This window comes from Oreochromis aureus, linkage group 3 (genome assembly GCF_013358895.1).
Source record: "Oreochromis aureus strain Israel breed Guangdong linkage group 3, ZZ_aureus, whole genome shotgun sequence".
NCBI lineage: Eukaryota > Metazoa > Chordata > Actinopteri > Cichliformes > Cichlidae > Oreochromis > Oreochromis aureus.
The window spans coordinates 36126264-36146970 of NC_052944.1; the positions used below are offsets into that span (position 1 = coordinate 36126264).

At 37.8% G+C, this 20707-nt stretch overlaps 1 protein-coding gene across 1 annotated transcript in view; it reads left to right on the top strand.

Moving 5' to 3' along the window:
* LOC116323703 overlaps positions 1-20707 on the top strand; it is a gene marked incomplete at its 5' end in the record, with an annotated part of 64630 nt that overhangs the window by 28587 nt on the left and 15336 nt on the right. The window contains 16 exons of the mRNA XM_039610092.1: positions 1922-2236; positions 4718-5032; positions 5151-5501; positions 5626-5937; positions 7058-7402; positions 7524-7835; positions 7941-8291; positions 8416-8727; positions 17050-17205; positions 17302-17469; positions 18570-18599; positions 18991-19020; positions 19402-19557; positions 19654-19821; positions 20119-20148; positions 20536-20565. Coding sequence (XP_039466026.1) covers positions 1922-2236; positions 4718-5032; positions 5151-5501; positions 5626-5937; positions 7058-7402; positions 7524-7835; positions 7941-8291; positions 8416-8727; positions 17050-17205; positions 17302-17469; positions 18570-18599; positions 18991-19020; positions 19402-19557; positions 19654-19821; positions 20119-20148; positions 20536-20565 — 3381 coding nt within the window. The remainder of the gene's footprint in view (positions 1-1921; positions 2237-4717; positions 5033-5150; positions 5502-5625; positions 5938-7057; positions 7403-7523; positions 7836-7940; positions 8292-8415; positions 8728-17049; positions 17206-17301; positions 17470-18569; positions 18600-18990; positions 19021-19401; positions 19558-19653; positions 19822-20118; positions 20149-20535; positions 20566-20707) is intronic.

The following is a 20707-nucleotide window of genomic DNA, read 5'->3' on the forward strand; positions in this document are numbered from 1 at the left end:
GAAATATAGTTTGTTTTGTGTCTTTTACATAAAAGGTGACATCAGATTAGTTGGATCTGGATCTACTCAATGTTCTGGCAGAGTTGAAGTTTATCACAGTAACAGCTGGGGAACAGTCTGTGATGATGGCTGGGACTTAAGTGATGCTGAGGTGGTTTGCAGACAGTTAAACTGTGGGTCAGCACTGGAAGTTCCTCCATCAGCGCACTTTGGTGCAGGAACTGGACAGATTTGGCTTGATCATGTGACCTGTTCAGGAAATGAAAGTTCTCTAGCTGAGTGTCAACACAGTGGATTTGGCTCAAACACATGTGAACATGGTCAGGATGCTGCTGTCATCTGTTCAGGTGGGAAAACTGTTAGATGGAGATGTTAATATAAGTTAGGATGCATGAAATTTTGTTTTAAGAAAGGATGTTTTAAATGTTTTTAAATGTTTTTGCTTTTAGATCTGATCAGGTTAGCTGGAGCTGGATCATCTCGATGCTCTGGAAGAGTTGAAATCTTTCACAATAACATCTGGGGAACAATCACTGATTTTAACTGGGACTTAAATGATGCTGAGGTGGTTTGCAGACAGTTAAACTGTGGGTCGGCACTCAAGCTCCTCAATCAGCTTACTTTGGTCCAGGAACTGGACCGATTTGGCTCAGCGGTGTGACCTGTTCAGGAAATGAGAGTTCTCTAAGTGAATGTCAACACCCAGAATGGGGAAACTACTACTACTACTACAACAACAACTACTACTCCTACTCTAACAATGGACATTATACCGACGCTGGTGTCATCTGTTCAGGTTACAAAACTGTTTGATATGGAACAAACGGCATGTTAATGTGTCTTTGTGTGATATGTATCTTTATTATCTTCAAAGGACATATATTAAAGAATAGTTTGTGTTATGTCTTTTTCATCAAAAGGTCCAATCAGATTAACTGGATCTGGATCAACTCGATGCTCTGGCAGAGTTGAAGTTTATCACAATAACAGCTGGGGAACAATCTGTGATGATGGCTGGGACTTAAATGATGCTGAGGTGGTTTGCAGACAGTTAAACTGTGGGTCAGCACTGGAAGTTCCTCAGTCAGCTCACTTTGGTGCAGGAACTGGACAGATTTGGCTTGATCATGTGACCTGTTCAGGAAATGAAAGTTCTCTAACTGAGTGTCAACACAGTGGATTTGGATCAAACACATGTGAACATGGTCAGGATGCTGCTGTCATCTGTTCAGGTGAGATATTCACTTGATGATCTGATAAATATTAAACAATGTGGAAACAACCTTCTTTTAGACCTCTGTCTTCCACTTATTGATGTGTTTTATAATGAAATTCAGTGTGAGCAGTCAAACTGATCCATGCAATAACCACACTGTTGAGTATTTGAGTGGTGAAATGTTTGCATCTTCCTCTATAAACGCAGCTCAGATCCACAGAGAAATAAAGCAATTTTAAAGAATGCACAATCTTACAGACATCATGTTAACCACCGTAAAGTAAAGTTTGAATATTTTCAAATGCACATTTATGACAGCAACATGGAAGATATCTTCTTCAAAAGTGTGTGTGTTTACGAGACACCACATATTTGAAATATTTGATAAACTTTGAAATATAAATTTTTCTTAGGTTTTCAGGTCTTGTAATTCAAACAGAGTCTCCTGCTTCAACTTTCTTAATGTGGATGTTCTGCAGTCCTCACAAAATCTCTTATACTTCAAATTTGGGAGCTGAAAGTCTTTCGGGGTTAGAAGCAAATCCTTTGGACTTCTTATAGAGTGCTTTTTAGGGTAAAGCTGTGATGACTCTGACTATTACATGTCTCAGTTTACCGTTCTACTATAGCTCAGTAGATCTGGCTGGAGACTGAAAGCATTCTTTGTTTTGTCCCCTTCATAACTTTTCTGTGTTTTGTTTTCAGCTGTGTCCATCATTTTAACGGGATCTGGATCAACTACATGTTCTGGCAGAGTTGAAGTTTATCTCAACAACAGCTGGGGAACAGTCTGCGATGATGGCTGGGACTTAAATGACGCTGAGGTGGTTTGCAGACAGTTGAACTGTGGGTCTGCACTGGAAGTTCCTCAGTCAGATCACTTTGGTGCAGGAACTGGACAGATCTGGCTTGACAATGTGAGCTGTTCAGGAAATGAAAGTTCTCTAACTGAGTGCCAACACAGTGGATTTGGATCAAACACATGTGAACATGGTCAGGATGCTGCTGTCATCTGTTCAGGTGAGAAAACTGTTAAACATACATGATACTGGAAGTTAACTCTGTTCTTTTGTGTCTTCCATGAAGTCGTTTTGTGTAAGGATGTTTGAAAATATTTTTCATCTTCTTTCCTTTTCAGATCTCATCAGATTAGTTGGATCTGGATCATCTCGATGCTCTGGCAGAGTTGAAATCTTTCACAATAACGTCTGGGGAACAGTGTCTGATAATAACTGGAACTTAAATGATGCTGAGGTGGTTTGCAGACAGTTAAACTGTGGGTCGGCACTAGAAGCTACTCAATCATCTAAATTTGGCGCAGGAACTGGACAGGTCTGGCTCACTGGTGTGACCTGTTCAGGAAATGAAAGTTCTCTAAGTGAATGTCAGCACACTGGATGGGGAAACTACTACAACTACTACAACTACTACAACAACTACTACTACTACTACAACTACTATGGACATTATTATGACGTTGGTGTCATCTGTTCAGGTGACAACATCTTTTGATTTGGAAGAAATTGCATGTCAGTGTTTTTGCATGTTATGCATCCATATTTTCTTTAAGCGATGTACGTTGAAATATAGTTTGTTTTGTGTCTTTTACATAAAAGGTGACATCAGATTAGTTGGATCTGGATCTACTCAATGTTCTGGCAGAGTTGAAGTTTATCACAGTAACAGCTGGGGAACAGTCTGTGATGATGGCTGGGACTTAAGTGATGCTGAGGTGGTTTGCAGACAGTTAAACTGTGGGTCAGCACTGGAAGTTCCTCCATCAGCGCACTTTGGTGCAGGAACTGGACAGATTTGGCTTGATCATGTGACCTGTTCAGGAAATGAAAGTTCTCTCTAGCTGAGTGTCAACACAGTGGATTTGGCTCAAACACATGTGAACATGGTCAGGATGCTGCTGTCATCTGTTCAGGTGGGAAAACTGTTAGATGGAGATGTTAATATAAGTTAGGATGCATGAAATTTTGTTTTAAGAAAGGATGTTTTAAATGTTTTTAAATGTTTTTGCTTTTAGATCTGATCAGGTTAGCTGGAGCTGGATCATCTCGATGCTCTGGAAGAGTTGAAATCTTTCACAATAACATCTGGGGAACAATCACTGATTTTAACTGGGACTTAAATGATGCTGAGGTGGTTTGCAGACAGTTAAACTGTGGGTCGGCACTCCAAGCTCCTCAATCAGCTTACTTTGGTCCAGGAACTGGACCGATTTGCTTCGGCGGTGTGACCTGTTCAGGAAATGAGAGTTCTCTAAGTGAATGTCAACACCCTGAATGGGGAAACTACTACTACTACTACAACAACAACTACTACTCCTACTCTAACAATGGACATTATACCGACGCTGGTGTCATCTGTTCAGGTTACAAAACTGTTTGATATGGAACAAACGGCATGTTAATGTGTCTTTGTGTGATATGTATCTTTATTATCTTCAAAGGACATATATTAAAGAATAGTTTGTGTTATGTCTTTTTCATCAAAAGGTCCAATCAGATTAACTGGATCTGGATCAACTCGATGCTCTGGCAGAGTTGAAGTTTATCACAATAACAGCTGGGGAACAGTCTGTGATGATGGCTGGGACTTAAATGATGCTGAGGTGGTTTGCAGACAGTTAAACTGTGGGTCAGCACTGGAAGTTCCTCAGTCAGCTCACTTTGGTGCAGGAACTGGACAGATTTGGCTTGATCATGTGACCTGTTCAGGAAATGAAAGTTCTCTAACTGAGTGTCAACACAGTGGATTTGGATCAAACACATGTGAACATGGTCAGGATGCTGCTGTCATCTGTTCAGGTGAGATATTCACTTGATGATCTGATAAATATTAAACAATGTGGAAACAACCTTCTTTTAGACCTCTGTCTTCCACTTATTGATGTGTTTTATAATGAAATTCAGTGTGAGCAGTCAAACTGATCCATGCAATAACCACACTGTTGAGTATTTGAGTGGTGAAATGTTTGCATCTTCCTCTATAAACGCAGCTCAGATCCACAGAGAATAAAGCAATTTTTAAAGAATGCACAATCTTACAGACATCATGTTAACCACCGTAAAGTAAAGTTTGAATATTTTCAAATGCACATTTATGACAGCAACATGGAAGATATCTTCAAAAGTGTGTGTGTTTACGAGACACCACATATTTGAAATATTTGATAAACTTTGAAATATAAATTTTTCTTAGGTTTTCAGGTCTTGTAATTCAAACAGAGTCTCCTGCTTCAACTTTCTTAATGTGGATGTTCTGCAGTCCTCACAAAATCTCTTATACTTCAAATTTGGGAGCTGAAAGTCTTTCGGGGTTAGAAGCAAATCCTTTGGACTTCTTATAGAGTGCTTTTAGGGTAAAGCTGTGATGACTCTGACTATTACATGTCTCAGTTTACCGTTCTACTATAGCTCAGTAGATCTGGCTGGAGACTGAAAGCATTCTTTGTTTTGTCCCCTTCATAACTTTTCTGTGTTTTGTTTTCAGCTGTGTCCATCATTTTAACGGGATCTGGATCAACTACATGTTCTGGCAGAGTTGAAGTTTATCTCAACAACAGCTGGGGAACAGTCTGCGATGATGGCTGGGACTTAAATGACGCTGAGGTGGTTTGCAGACAGTTGAACTGTGGGTCTGCACTGGAAGTTCCTCAGTCAGATCACTTTGGTGCAGGAACTGGACAGATCTGGCTTGACAATGTGAGCTGTTCAGGAAATGAAAGTTCTCTAACTGAGTGCCAACACAGTGGATTTGGATCAAACACATGTGAACATGGTCAGGATGCTGCTGTCATCTGTTCAGGTGAGAAAACTGTTAAACATACATGATACTGGAAGTTAACTCTGTTCTTTTGTGTCTTCCATGAAGTCTTTTTGTGTAAGGATGTTTGAAAGTATTTTTCATCTTCTTTCCTTTTCAGATCTCATCAGATTAGTTGGATCTGGATCATCTCGATGTTCTGGCAGAGTTGAAATCTTTCACAATAACATCTGGGGAACAGTCTCTGATTCCAACTGGAACTTAAATGATGCTGAGGTGGTTTGCAGACAGTTAAACTGTGGGTCGGCACTAGAAGCTACTCAATCAGCTTACTTTGGTCCAGGAACTGGACAGGTCTGGCTCACTGGTGTGACCTGTTCAGGAAATGAAAGTTCTCTAAGTGAATGTCAACACTCTGGATGGGGAAACTACTACTACTACTACTACAACAACAACTACTACTACTACTACAACAATGGACATTACTCAGATGCTGGTGTCATCTGTTCAGGTGTCAAAACTGTTTGATATGGAACAAACTGCATCTTAATATGTTATTGAGTGATATGTATCTTTATTTCCTTTAAGGAACATATATTAAAGAAAAGTGTGTGTTATGTCTTTTTCATTAAAAGGTCCAATCAGATTAACTGGATCTGGATCAACTGGATGCGCTGGCAGACTTGAAGTTTACCACAATAACAGCTGGGGAACAGTCTGTGATGATGGCTGGGACTTAAATGATGCTGAGGTGGTTTGCAGACAGTTAAACTGTGGGTCAGCACTGGAAGTCCCTCCATCAGCTCACTTTGGTGCAGGAACTGGACAGATTTGGCTTGACAATGTCACCTGTTCAGGAAATGAGAGTTCTCTAGCTGAGTGTCAACACAGTGGATTTGGATCAAACACATGTGAACATGGTCAGGATGCTGCTGTCATCTGTTCAGGTGAGATATTCTCTTGATGATCTGATAAATATTAAACAATGTGGAAACAACCTTCTTTTAGACCTCTGTCTTCCACTTATTGATGTGTTTTATCATTAAATTCAGTGTGAGCAGTCAAACTGATCCATGCAATAACCACACTGTGGAGTATTTGAGTGGTGAAATGTTTGCATCTTCCTCTATAAACGCAGCTCAGATCCACAGAGAAATAAAGCAATTTTTAAAGAATGCACAATCTTACAGACATCATGTTAACCACCGTAAAGTAAAGTTTGAATATTTTCAAATGCACATTTATGACAGCAACATGGAAGATATCTTCAAAAGTGTGTGTGTTTACGAGACACCACATATTTGAAATATTTGATAAACTTTGAAATATAAATTTTTCTTAGGTTTTTCAGGTCTTGTAATTCAAACAGTCTCCTGCTTCAACTTTCTTAATGTGGTTGTTCTGCAGTCCTCACAAAATCTCTTATACTTCAAATTTGGGAGCTGAAAGTCTTTCGGGGTTAGAAGCAAATCCTTTGGACTTCTTATAGAGTGCTTTTTTAGGGTAAAGCTGTGATGACTCTGACTATTACATGTCTCAGTTTACCGTTCTGCTATAGCTGACTATCTCTGGCTGGAGACTGAAAGCATTCTTTGTTTTGTCCCCTTCATAACTTTTCTGTGTTTTGTTTTCAGCTGTGTCCATCATTTTAACGGGATCTGGATCAACTCGATGTTCTGGCAGAGTTGAAGTTTATCACAGTAACAGCTGGGGAACAGTCTGTGATGATGGCTGGGACTTAAATGATGCTGAGGTGGTTTGCAGACAGTTAAACTGTGGGTCAGCACTGGAAGTTCCTCAGTCAGATCACTTTGGTGCAGGAACTGGACAGATCTGGCTTGATCATGTGACCTGTTCAGGAAATGAAAGTACTCTAACTGAGTGCCAACACAGTGGATTTGGATCAAACACATGTGAACATGGTCAGGATGCTGCTGTCATCTGTTCAGGTGAGAAAACTGTTAAACATACATGATACTGGAAGTTAACTCTGTTCTTTTGTGTCTTCCATGAAGTCTTTTTGTGTAAGGATGTTTGAAAATATTTTTCATCTTCTTTCCTTTTCAGATCTCATCAGATTAGTTGGATCTGGATCATCTCGATGTTCTGGCAGAGTTGAAATCTTTCACAATAACATCTGGGGAACAGTCTCTGATTCCAACTGGAACTTAAATGATGCTGAGGTGGTTTGCAGACAGTTAAATTGTGGGTCGGCACTAGAAGCTACTCAATCATCTAAATTTGGTGCAGGAACTGGACAGGTCTGGCTCACTGGTGTGACCTGTTCAGGAAATGAAAGTTCTCTAAGTGAATGTCAACACCCTGGATGGGGAAACTACTACAACTACTACAACAACTACTACTACTACTACTACTATGGACATTATTATGACGTTGGTGTCATCTGTTCAGGTGAAAAACCGTTATGATATGGAACACATTGCATTTCAGTGTTTTTGAGGGTAATGCATCTGTATTTTCTTGAAAGGATTTATATTTAAACATAGTTTGTGTCTTGTCTTTTACATAAAAGGTGACATCAGATTAGTCGGATCTGGATCTACTCGATGTTCTGGCAGAGTTGAAGTTTATCACAGTAACAGCTGGGGAACAGTCTGTGATGATGGCTGGGACTTAAATGATGCTGAGGTGGTTTGCAGACAGTTAAACTGTGGCTCGGCACTAGAAGTTCCTCAATCAGCTCACTTTGGTGCAGGAACTGGACAGATTTGGCTTGATCGTGTGACCTGTTCAGGAAATGAAAGTTCTCTAACTGATTGTCAACATAGTGGATTTCAATCAAACAGATGTGAACATGGTCAGGATGCTGCCGTCGTCTGTTCAGGTGAGAAAACCGTTAGATGGAGATGATATTGCAAGTTAGGATGCATTAAATCTTATTTTTAACGTAAGGGTGAATCTAAATGTTTTTCATGTTCTTTGCCTATAGATCTGATCAGGTTAGCTGGAGCTGGATCATCTCGATGCTCTGGAAGAGTTGAAATCTTTCACAATAACATCTGGGGAACAGTCTTTGATTTTAACTGGGACTTAAATGATGCTGAGGTGGTTTGCAGACAGTTAAACTGTGGGTCGGCACTCCAAGCTCCTCAATCAGCTTACTTTGGTCCAGGAACTGGACAGATCTGGCTCGGTGATGTGACCTGTTCAGGAAATGAGAGTTCTCTAAGTGAATGTCAACACTCTGGATGGGGAAACTACTACTACTACTACTACAACAACAACTACTACTACTACTACAACGATGGACATTACTCAGATGCTGGTGTCATCTGTTCAGGTGTCAAAACTGTTTGATATGGAACAAACTGCATGTTAATATGTTATTGAGTGATATGTATCTTTATTTCCTTTAAGGAACATATATTAAAGAAAAGTGTGTGTTATGTCTTTTTCATTAAAAGGTCTGATCAGATTAACTGGATCTGGATCATCTGGATGCGCTGGCAGAGTTGAGGTTTACCACAATAACAGCTGGGGAACAGTCTGTGATGATGGCTGGGACTTAAGTGATGCTGAGGTGGTTTGCAGACAGTTAAACTGTGGGTCAGCACTGGAAGTTCCTGCATTAGCTCACTTTGGTGCAGGAACTGGACAGATTTGGCTTGACAATGTCACCTGTTCAGGAAATGAAAGTTCTCTAACTGAGTGTCAACACAGTGGATTTGGATCAAACACATGTGAACATGGTCAGGATGCTGCTGTCATCTGTTCAGGTGAGATATTTTTTGGATGATCGGATGAATATTAAACAACTGTAAAAACAACTTATTGGTGTGTTTTATAATGAAATTCAGTGTCATTAGTCAAATTGATCTGTACGATAACCACACTGTGGAATTTGATCAAGTCTGCAGCTTGAAGTTTTCTTTATTCTTTACAAGTCTTGTAATCCAAACACAATCTCCTTCTTCAGCATGTGGATATTACGCAGTTTTCACAAACTAGGTGTTTCTGGTTTTCTGAGGCAGAATCAAATCTGGTTAACTTCTTATAGACTATTTTTTATTCCCAAGCTCTTTTGACTGTAAGTATTACATCTTTCAGTTTACCATTTTGCTATGCCTGGGTATCTATGAGTTGACCTTAAATATTTTCTATGTTCTGTCCCCTTCATATCTTCTTTGTCTTTTTTTTTTTTTTTTTGCTGTGCCTTTCTGTTTCTTGATCAACGCAATATTCTTGGACAGTCTATTTTTTTTTAGGAATTGCTACCTGCTCTCGTCAAAGGAGCTGATCTTTAAGCATTCACATCAGGTTCTAACAGTGGCCTGTTGTCATGAACTCTGTGTAGTGACTGAACAAATTAGATTGTAGATATAAGCATAAATACCATATTATCCGGATCGTAAGGCACACCGAATTATAAGGTGCATTAAGTGAAAAAAAAACAAAAAAACAGTCAGATTGGTCAAACTTTACTCAACTCTTTTCTTCTTGCTTCCTCGACTTCTGTACCATTTTAATCGTTAATGTTGAATTCTCTCGCAGCTGCTCTGCTTGCATGTTGTCTCAGTATATTGATGATTGACCTTGTATTGTGGATGGATTGTCTCAATTTTTCTCCTGACTAAAGTTTGGTCCGTTTACAGCATCGCGTTAACTTTTATCGAGTTAGCGTTCATCCTCCAGCGTCACTGTGCTAATATTATGCTAACATAGCTGTGTCGCTAGTGATCACGTAGCACATAATTATATACCAACAAGTCCAACTTCAGTAACCCTAGAAACGTTGTTAAACGTTTTGTTCCTAAACACTTCATTTATGTCGGAAGTGATAACAGAGCTGTACATTTCAATTTACAGAGAAATCTCTCAATCAGAACATTGTATATGATTTTTAGCTGGAAACTAGAGAGCTAACTTCCTGCTAACTTCTAACTCCATTAAATTGAATAAATTCTGTTTTCATGGATGACTGGATGTTAAACTTAATTGTTATAACTGGTGGAGCAGCAACGCTGATCATTTTATCAAAGATGAAAGGATTCAGACAGTTTTTAACTCTCAGTGATGCCATAGTGTTCGTTTGACTTAGAAACCTGAAGGGGATGGAGTTTTGGACCCAGATTACTCCGCGAGGCTCCTGACTATGGTAGCCGTAATGCTCCGACAATCCATCAAGCGGTGCGGCTTCATAGCGTAGCAAAGTCATGCGAAACATTTTTCGACAGATTTTTGAGCACTGTATACCACATAAAATTGGTTCAAAGTCAGTAAAGTCATACATAAGGTGCACTGTCGATCTATGAGAAAATGAAAGGATTTTAAGTGCACCTTATAGAGTGGAAAATACAGTAAGCTTTTTGTTTTAGTGTGTCTGTAGTATCTCTCGCTTAGCAACATAGTGAGGATTTTGGTCATCTCGGAGGCACTCCCCAATGACCTGTAGAGCTTATTAAATTTTATGAATGAGAATTTATGTCTTTATTCAGCCATTCATCCAGCTCACCTGATTCATCACTTAGCCCGACTGTCACTGGCATCTGATAGTGTGGCACTGCATATTCTTCCCTTAATAGCTTTTATTTTCTGCATGTTTCAGTCAACCACTCGGCCAGAGAATCTTCAATCCAATATTAGTGATATTCCTCCCTCAAACATTTGGAATTACCCTTCTTTTGCGTGAAAACTAGGTGTGGTCAAATTGGTACTATAAGAAACAAAAGCTTAGGACAGAACAGTTATCAGTCATGTGCTTCATACAAAACTTACATATGTTTTAATTTCATGTTGATCCTCTGAGTGTAATCGTACATTTTAATTTGAATTTATCAAAGCTACACAAAATAGGTTTTCTATTTTTTTTTTTTTACTTTGCTCTTGTTTTTCTGCAGTACCACGTCCTATCTCATGCCCCTACCGGTTGTACTCTTTTTTTTATTTTTTATTTACTATTTTAAAGGGAAAAAACCTCGCTCCCTTGGACCAGTCTTCATTATTCCATAACTGTATTTGGAATGTGACCAATCTCCCATTCCCCTATGTAATTCATAAATATTGTTTTGGTTTTGGCTATTTTCCTCTATAAAATTGAATTGACTTCTACAGTGGCCTGTTACGGTTAATACTGACATACTCCAGTCATGAGTGATATCAAAAGTTTTCTCCACTTTAGCATTTGGCATTTTCCCAACAGCATAATGTGATACCTTGATCAAAACACAGCCAATAAGACAGAATTTTCTTAATGCAAACATCAATAACTCAAAATTAGCAGCCAAAGGGTTCAGTCTACAGTTCCACACTCTCATGTGAAACCACAGTCTCCCCCTCTGGTCTCTCTTATCCTCCTGCTCCTGCAAAAAAACAAAACAAAGCCTCCACCGTTTTTCTTACCGGCGTGGTGCATTGTTTGTCAACATTTACTAATCCTAAGGTTGGTCCAGTTTTTATCTCAGTATCCAATCAGTCAAAACTTTAGTCCACATCGTCAGTCCCGTCACAGTCCAGTCACACATTCATTCACACGCATTCACACTAGATATTGTTGATAGTGGAGTCTCACGCGCAAATGATCAGATTCTCCACTCTCCAGCTCATCCATTTGTTTTTTTGAAAAAGAAAAACAGTTCTTCATAATTTTGGACTGGATTCACTCGCTGCAATCCTTTTAGACAGGGACTCACACTCTGACCGGGTCCCCATAGGTAACCTTGTCCTGAGCCCATTGTAATCTGGAAAAGCTCGCCTTATATTTGCTCCCACAAAAATGTTTTACAGCGCTGTTTATTCAATCTTACAGGCCTGCTTAGAACAAAAATGAAAAATAGCTGATTATTAAATCATCAAAACACAAAACATCATCACCATAAGGGTCGCACCTGACAGGTTTTCTCTAAGTGCACTGTTACAAAAATATTGGGCCCAGTTCTGGACATGTCCATGTATAGAAAAACTCTCTCTGTTGAAAAGAGGAAAACAACCCACACCTAACTGGCAGAATCCAGCTATCACTAAAACAAAAACCCCCAAAATCTGCGAGATTAATCATAGAAAGTTTTGTTAGCAGCCGCACAGTTCGCACAACACTAATATTCTCCATTAACCACTTCCTAAACAACTTATGACAGAGTATCATCACTAGATTATAAATTTCTTCTCCAGGTCTGCACTACTGCATTTTAGTCACAGACCTAATCACTTTATTTAATTATCCTGTACCATGCTATCATATATTTTACCAAGCAATTCTTCTCACACAGTCAGAGATATGTTTCTCTTAGTGCAAGCGTCAAAATTAAATTATTATTATTTTTTCTTCCTACAGTAATCACTTCTTTTGCTCAATTAGCACAAGACCTCTTCCAATTTACTATTTTAAAATCAAATTTATTATCTGATCACCGTTTGGTAACATCCTTATATTTTCCTTTTCACAAAATCCCCCTTTTTTCTTGGACTTCTAGAGCTATTCACTGCAATGGATAACCTCCACAGTTAATAGCAAGTCTCTATTAAATCTACAATATTTAGCATTTATGTGATATATTAACATTCATGAGTGTAAGCTGGTCTTCATTGCATGTATGGGTTTGTATTCAGATTAATTCAGGCATATTGGCGTGGAGCTTTGGATTCAAAATGTCTCCTCCAGCTCTTGATTCTATCCAAAAACAATTTCACATGTTTCTACTGGTGTATGTATGTTTTCTATTCATTTATATAATTATTAGTTTATTTATTTATTTATTTACCTTTCTGTTGCGATGCTCTGGACATTTCAAAACCTCCACAAGTCCGCCAGCCTCAATTTTCAACCCAATTTTCATATGCTCTCACTTTAACAGCCTCAGCTTTCATCTCTCACCCCTGTCCTCTCTCCTCTTCTCACAGTTGCCTGTGTGCCCTCCCGAATCTCCAGCAAACACAGGCCCAAATCAGCTGTTTCTTCTTCTCTGTTCATTCTCCTCTTCTTCTTTTCAGTCTGTTTTTGCCGCTTAAGTCCCAGCATGGCAAATATGAACCTCAGACAGTCCCATCAAGCGCTTTCACACAATTATGTCACTGGTACACTTCCCAGCTTGTGATTAGAGCGCATGTTCAACTATCAACTATGGTATTCGTACATGCTTCTGGACCTTTCAGAGTATCAGGTCATTCTTGCTGTCTGTTTTCTGCTGTTGATACTTCAAGTCGACTCTATTGCTCTTGAGCTGCCTTTTGTCTTCAGGCAGAGATTGACCGTCCTTTAAGGTTCTTCTGAGGATAAGTACATGATGAGAGGTGAAGCTGTGAAATTTTCAGCCAAAACCTGGCCTGTTTGTTGTCCCAATTATGTTAATCTATGATTTTGTTCTGGCCGCTGTACTCATTTAAAAGGTTGAGCCAAGTCCATGGGCTCCTGTATTAACACACTAACACATTTATTTAATATCATTTTCTTCACTAATTATTAACACATTCATTCTCTGATCCCTCTGTTTTCATTTTGAAACATCTCTATTTTTCACTCGTTGCACACACAGCCACAATCCTTCAAACTCCATGCAGACATTTTCACTTCCTGTCACAGACCCACACACACACAGTGGTTTTCATACACACACACTCTTCACATCACTGCATTTCCTGAGTTTCTTCACCCTAATCAAACTCTTGTTACAATGTTTACACACTATATATAAAACTGTATATTAAATGAATGCACCCTCAGCCATGCACACAAACTGAACAGCTTCACACAAGTATATACTAACCCCTTTAGACTTGCAACCATACACAATAAACAAGCAGCCAATTACACAAACATGATCAACACAATTGCACACAAACAGAAGCCCCATGGGTCCCTCGTGGGTTTTTTACTGTGCTACGCCCACGTCGTTAATTTACTATAAGGGCTCAAGTCCCCCGAGTTCCAAACTCTGGTCGCCAAACAACAGACCACTGGTATTTAACGGAGTGCAAATTCCGAGGAAATACCGACCTGGCACCCAGTACCACTGGATCCACTCTTGCGTCCAAGAGAGGTGGCTTGCCAGAGCTGCACTTCGCGTTACAAAACTAAGATCAAATTGGTAACTTTAACTAAAACGGTCTTACTGCCGAGCCAATTATAAAATTTATTATACTTCCACGGCAACACGTGAAGACAACTTTGCACAGACACTTAAAATAACTCTGCAGTAGACTTAAACATCAACCTGCAGTTCTTAGCAAAAATCTCTTGTTCTTATGTTTCAACACTACTGAGCCAATTTAACAGTGAAGAACGTTAACTCAGCGAACAGATAATTTAGAATTCATCCAATATGCACACTTTGCTTTAACAGGTGGTGCCTACCTTTAAATTCTATAGGACCGGTCCTCTGTTCGCCTCATTTCATAATTCCACCTTGGGCCAAATTTGTCCTCTCTGATGTAAAAGAATCCGGGGTTTCGGCACCAAGTATTAAAGTTTGTTCTTTGAATTCTTTTACTAAATAGAGAGAACATGACTCAGTTGGTTAAAGTATTTATAATTATTTTATTCAATCATCTTCTGGAAGAGAGAGAGAGACATGCACAGCCTAAAGCCAGTTGCAGATCTCTAGCATTAGAAGCCAAAAATGTATATCATATAGGTGTTATTTTGGTCCTTTACACGTCACACATAGTTTCGATAAAAACAACTCCTTCTCGCCTGACTTGATGTGTGTGTGTGTGTTGCTTAGTTCCGCTTTTTCTGTCTGGTTTCCTGTTCTTGCCTCTGCAGCTCTGCACTTCCTGTATTTTTATTCTGGCTGAGCACTTGGTTTGTGAGTCAAAGCTGGCCTTCCTTTATACAGGCCTTTATTATTAAAATAAATAAAAACAATATAATCAGAAAATAAGCATCAAGAATATATATTTATTCCGTAACAAGCTGTTGTACCAAATCCTTAAATCAGCTGCAGCAGGACTATATCATCATCATCATTATTATTATTATTATTATTGTTTTATTCATATTTTATTATTACTAATTTTATTATGTTATTATTATTATGTTGTTGTTGTTGTTAAGTGAGTATCTTCAAGCTATCCACTAAAAGTGAATCCAAGCTGTAGCAGACAAAGAATAAAGACCACAATTTTACCAGCCAACTTTGTACTAATTCTTATAAAAAATATATTGAAATCTTCAAGAAGACGTTTTAACAATTTTACTCTGAAATTATCACTATTTTAAAAATAACATGAAAGCATATAATTGCAACATTTATTCTAAATAGTATTGTTAATTACAGTACTTTCCAATGTTCCATTTATGTCAAGGTCCTGGGTCTCCTGACCCAGTGTTTTTAGTTCTTTGTGATTTTTGTATTATTGTACTTGTGTGATTTATTCTATGGTTTCTAGTTTTGATCCCTTGCCCTTCATGTCTCTCTGTGTCCCCTCTGTTCTATGTAAGTCTGTGTCTGCATGTTTGAGTTTCCCTCTTTGTCTTTTGGTTCGTCGAGTCCTCTGCCTTACTGGTTATGTCTCTGTGTTTCTTAGTTGCTGTCTCCACTGTGTCAAATTCGCATCTCTGTGTCATACTTCCTGTTTTACTTTGAAGGTCCGTGTCTTATGTGAATGTGTTCGTTTACAATTCCTTGTCTCGTCAGTTCTGATTTCCCCCAGCTGTGCTCTCCTTCTGTGTCTCATTCCCCTCGTTACTTCCCAGTGTATTTAAACCCTGTGTTTCTCTGAGTCAGTGTCGCGTCGTACCCTCAACAAGCTGTGTGTTCTGCTTCCGTGTTTCTAGTGTTTCTAGTGTTTAGTCACCTGCTCAGGTTTAGTATTTATTTTCCAGTGTTTCAGTCCTCAGTTCCTCTATTCAGACTTTTGTTTGTCTTTTGGTGAGTTTAGTTAGTACGAGGTTTTTCCCAGCAATAAAGCTGCGCTTTAAGTTGTACTTCCGTGTCTGAGTCCTGCATTTTGGATCCACCACTCCTGCTTGCCTGCCTGCCACACAGCCAACCATGACAATTTACTTTATTTTCAGTTTTTATTATCATACTGCTTCTTTTGTAACTTGACTATATTTGTTAATTTATTCTTTATGTGTTTATATTTTACTTTTGAAAAACATCTTTTATAGTCACTTTTTTACATGCTTTTTTCATACCTTTAATCAATCATAAATTTGTTGTTTAACTTTTACTTTGTTTCAACCAGCATTTCCTCATATGACACTAAATATACATTTAAATGGACATTGTATGCTTGACTTGGGTCATCGACATACTGTATACGTCATCCCAATGTTGATTTATTTGATCTGTCTCAGATGCCATAATTCTTTCTTGTGTTCTTAGCCTTACTAATTTTTAAGCTTGTTCACTCACACCAAATGAACACCTAACATCTGAATGATGTATAATCCAAAAAATAGAGAGATGATAACTTCAATAAGTCAAAAGAAATTCACTTGTTACTGAAAAATGAGCAACCGGAAAAACAATTTTGTCACTAAGGATAGTACTGTCTTTGGAAATCTGACTAGGTTTGCTAGGTCAATCGAAACCAATGATTTAGTGCTTTTAAACAATTTCCAGTTTCAATGAGATTTATATAAACACTCTACTATTTAAATGCAATATGTGAATACCATCCAAATTTATACTGTGAAATTTATTCTTGAAGATGATTCAGAATTGTTTTCATAATAATACAAAATTGCATCAAAAGCAATGTTGCTTTCAAAATTAAATAATTTATGTTCAGTTGGCCAGCCAAGGAAACACATGTCCTAAAGTTCATTCGAGAGGAGGTTTGAGCCTCTGAATATAGTGAGTTAGTGAGCTATTTAGAATGATCCATCAATTTCATCAATGTTTGAAAAAGGTGGACTGCATGTCTAGATGCTTTTTCTTTTCTTTCTTTTACAACTGTGACGATGGAGCTGAAAAAAAATCGAAATTAAAAAATTAAGAGGTGTGCCTCTTCTCTACTTCTGGCCTTTTACATCTCAGTAGAAGTAGAAACATGTCAGATAATTGGGGTGTTTGTTCAAAAACAATATATGTAAACATTGTTTCTCATAATTGTGAAAGATTTTTGTGATGATTTTCTCCTTGTCTCCTCTACAGAGCCAGTGGAGTTTAATATAGACTTGAACTTGCTCTTCCCAATATCCAGTCTGCCTCCAAATTTCATTGATCTGTTTAGAGACTATGTGGGAAATTTGACTTTCCCCCAAACAATCAGTTGGTCTTTAATACTGGAAGAATTGAACTTCACCACATGTAAGAATTTTATACTCAGTCCTAATTAAATGTGTTCATACTCTGGTGAATGATTTATGAGCTATGTTTGGTGATTGTCTTAAATGTCCTTATCAGGGTGCTATCCAAACTCCACTGGAGGACTGCAGTGTCAATGTGAGGACCAGTTTGCCTGGTCATGTGACAAGTGTGGAGTATACGGTGCATGCAGCAATGTCACCTCCCAAACTTGTGAATGCATCAAAGAGCTTCCTTCTACTGGAGAGTTCTGTGAACCAATTACAAGTAAGCTTCTGTCATGGCCAGTTTTTAAGTACTTGCTCTGCAGCACAAACACTGCAAAATTGGAAATTAACCAACCAAAAACAATTACTATATTTGGTTTGATTTTTCTTTTTACATTATAATCTTTTTACAGTATAACAACAACAACAACAACAACAACAAAAAAAACCAACGTCAGCTTCAACTTCTCCTCTCCAGTCCTCTCTATCTTATATCTTTCTCTATGTCTCTCTAAGTTTTTTTTTCTCCCCATAGAAAATAGATAAACTGTACATTTCTCTATTTCAGGATACCATATCATCCAAGCTGCACAGACAAGATGTTGAGCTTGCCTAAAACTTTCATGACGCCTGAATTTAAGTTACTCCATTGATTCCCACGTCTCTTGAGCAATACTGCTAAATGCATAGTGTTGACTCCAACTTTATTATTAATTTCGACCATGACCACAAAGCCATGCTGAGAAGGAAAAAAGGGTTGTTTTGAGGGTGTACACAGGACTATGGGATGGCATTACTTTCTTATTATTAAACAAGTATCTCCAACCTGTCCACTGAAAGCAGTTCCAGACTGCAGAGAACAAAGAATTAACTAATAGTATAATTAATTGATCTTGCACAACTTTAATTTAATAAACTCCGTGCCCAAACTTCATTGATAACTGTTCCAGATTATTCCCATCCAATTTTAACTATAGGTCTTAGGTTATTTCAAAACATCCAGCCCTATTTGTATTTTTTTCTTCAAAAGGCGATATTTTAAATCTAATTTTGAAGGTATAGAGAGAGTGCCTGTCTCCCAAATCCAAACTGGGAGCTGGTTCTACAGAGGAGGAGTCTAAAAACTCTAATTTTGAATAAATGAATGTATCTGACCAGCAGCATGTGTTCATCAACATATAGCTATCATTACTTGGAATCATCTATTAAACATATGCTTCAATGTAAACTTTCTGTTGTTAGACATAAGGGTGTGTTTGTGCTCGTTTCCTTTTTTTAAAATATCTTTTTCATTTGTGTTTTGTTTCTCATCTTTGCTGTTAATCTTTTTGGTCATTCATTAAATAATGAACATTTTAAAAGCACAATTTTCCTCTACAGATATTTCGTCATGTCCAACAACAACTCCTGGTATGTGAACATTCTTCTTTCTTCTATGTTCATTCTTTAAAGTATATTTTTGCAGTAAATGTCATTACAAAAATGTGTAGTCATTGTACTTACAGACCTAAAAAATCTTTCAACAATTCAATCGGTGTTAATAATTTATATTGGTTCAAATATACATCTTAAATGCCTTTCATGACCAAAGCTTATACGGTGATAATAACTAACCACAGCATGTGAAGTGTTTTGCTGCATCTCCTTAAAGCAAACGCTGAAATTAAATATTACACAATATGTAATTTTGCAAGGTTTATTTGCATTAAATTCTGTGGCTGCGTTTGAAACAAATAATTTGAAATATAAAAAAAAGTATGTTGAAATCTAAACTGCTGCTTTTTTCCACCTTTTTCCATAGAAATAACACCATCACCTACACCAACATACAGTAAGACGTTTGAAATGTATAGTGAAGAATGAAGGTCTTTGTGTGAGCTCCAGATTATCACTTGCACTGTCAAATCTAAAAAAATGAATCACTTTTGTTTCAACAATACAGCTCTTTATATGATCTAGAATCACATGTGTTTGGTTTGTGACTCAATTAGCTGAGATTATTTCAACTTTCAGTTTAAATGGTAGAAAATAAGGTTTGACAGTAAGAGGGGCAAGAGGTGTGCCTCTTCTCTACTTCTGGCCTTTTACATCTCAGTAGAAGTAGAAACATGTCAGATAATTGGGGTGTTTGTTCAAAAACAATATATGTAAACATTGTTTCTCATAATTGTGAAAGATTTTTGTGATGATTTTCTCCTTGTCTCCTCTACAGAGCCAGTGGAGTTTAATATAGACTTGAACTTGCTCTTCCCAATATCCAGTCTGCCCCCAAATTTCATTGATCTGTTTAGAGACTATGTGGGAAATTTGACTTTCCCCCAAACAATCAGTTGGTCTTTAATACTGGAAGAATTGAACTTCACCACATGTAAGAATTTTATACTCAGTCCTAATTAAATGTGTTCATACTCTGGTGAATGATTTATGAGCTATGTTTGGTGATTGTCTTAAATGTCCTTATCAGGGTGCTATCCAAACTCCACTGGAGGACTGCAGTGTCAATGTGAGGACCAGTTTGCCTGGTCATGTGACAAGTGTGGAGTATACGGTGCATGCAGTAATGTCACCTCCCAAACTTGTGAATGCATCAAAGGGCTTCCTTCTACTGGAGAGTTCTGTGAACCAATCACAAGTAAGCACTGAAATCTTCTAGCTGTTGTTACAGAAAAGTGCTTTCACCAAGAACATTAATGAATGTATCTGACCAGCAGCATGTGTTCATCAACATATAGCTATGGTTACTTAGAATCATCTATTAAACATATGCTTAAGTGTAAACTTTCTGTTGTTAGAAATAAGGGTGAGTTCTTGTTCTTGTTTACTTTTTATGTCATTTTCTTTTGTGTTTTGTGTTTTTTTTTCTTTGCTGTGAATCATTTTTGTCATTCTCTAGAAATGATCATTTTAAAACCACAATTTTCCTCCACAGACGTTTCTTCATGTCCAACAACAACTCCTGGTAAGTGAACATTCTTACTTGCTTGTTTATTCTTTAAAGTATATTTTTGCAGTAAATGTCAATAAAAAACTGTGTAGTCATTGTACTTTCAAACCATTTTTTTTTTCAACAGTTCAAGTTGTGTTAATAATTTATATAGGTTTAAATATACATTGAAACTGTCTTTTATGACCAAAGCTTATACGGTGATAATATGTAAACACAGCACTTGAAGTGTTTTGCTGCATCTCCTTAAAGCAAACACTTGACATTAAAGACATAGTATGTAATTTTGCAAGGTTGATTTGCATTAGATTCTGTGGCTGCATTTGAAACAAATAATTTGAAATATTAAAAAAAGTATGTTGAAATCTAAACTGCTGCTTCCCCCCCCCCCCCTTTCCATAGAAATAACACCATCACCTACACCAACATACAGTAAGAGATTTGAAATGTATAGTGAAGAATGAAGGTGTTTGTGTGAGCTCCAGATTATAACTTGCACTGTCAAATCTAAAAAAAATGAATCACTTTTGTTTCAACAATACAGCTCTTTAAATGATCTAGAATCACATGTGTT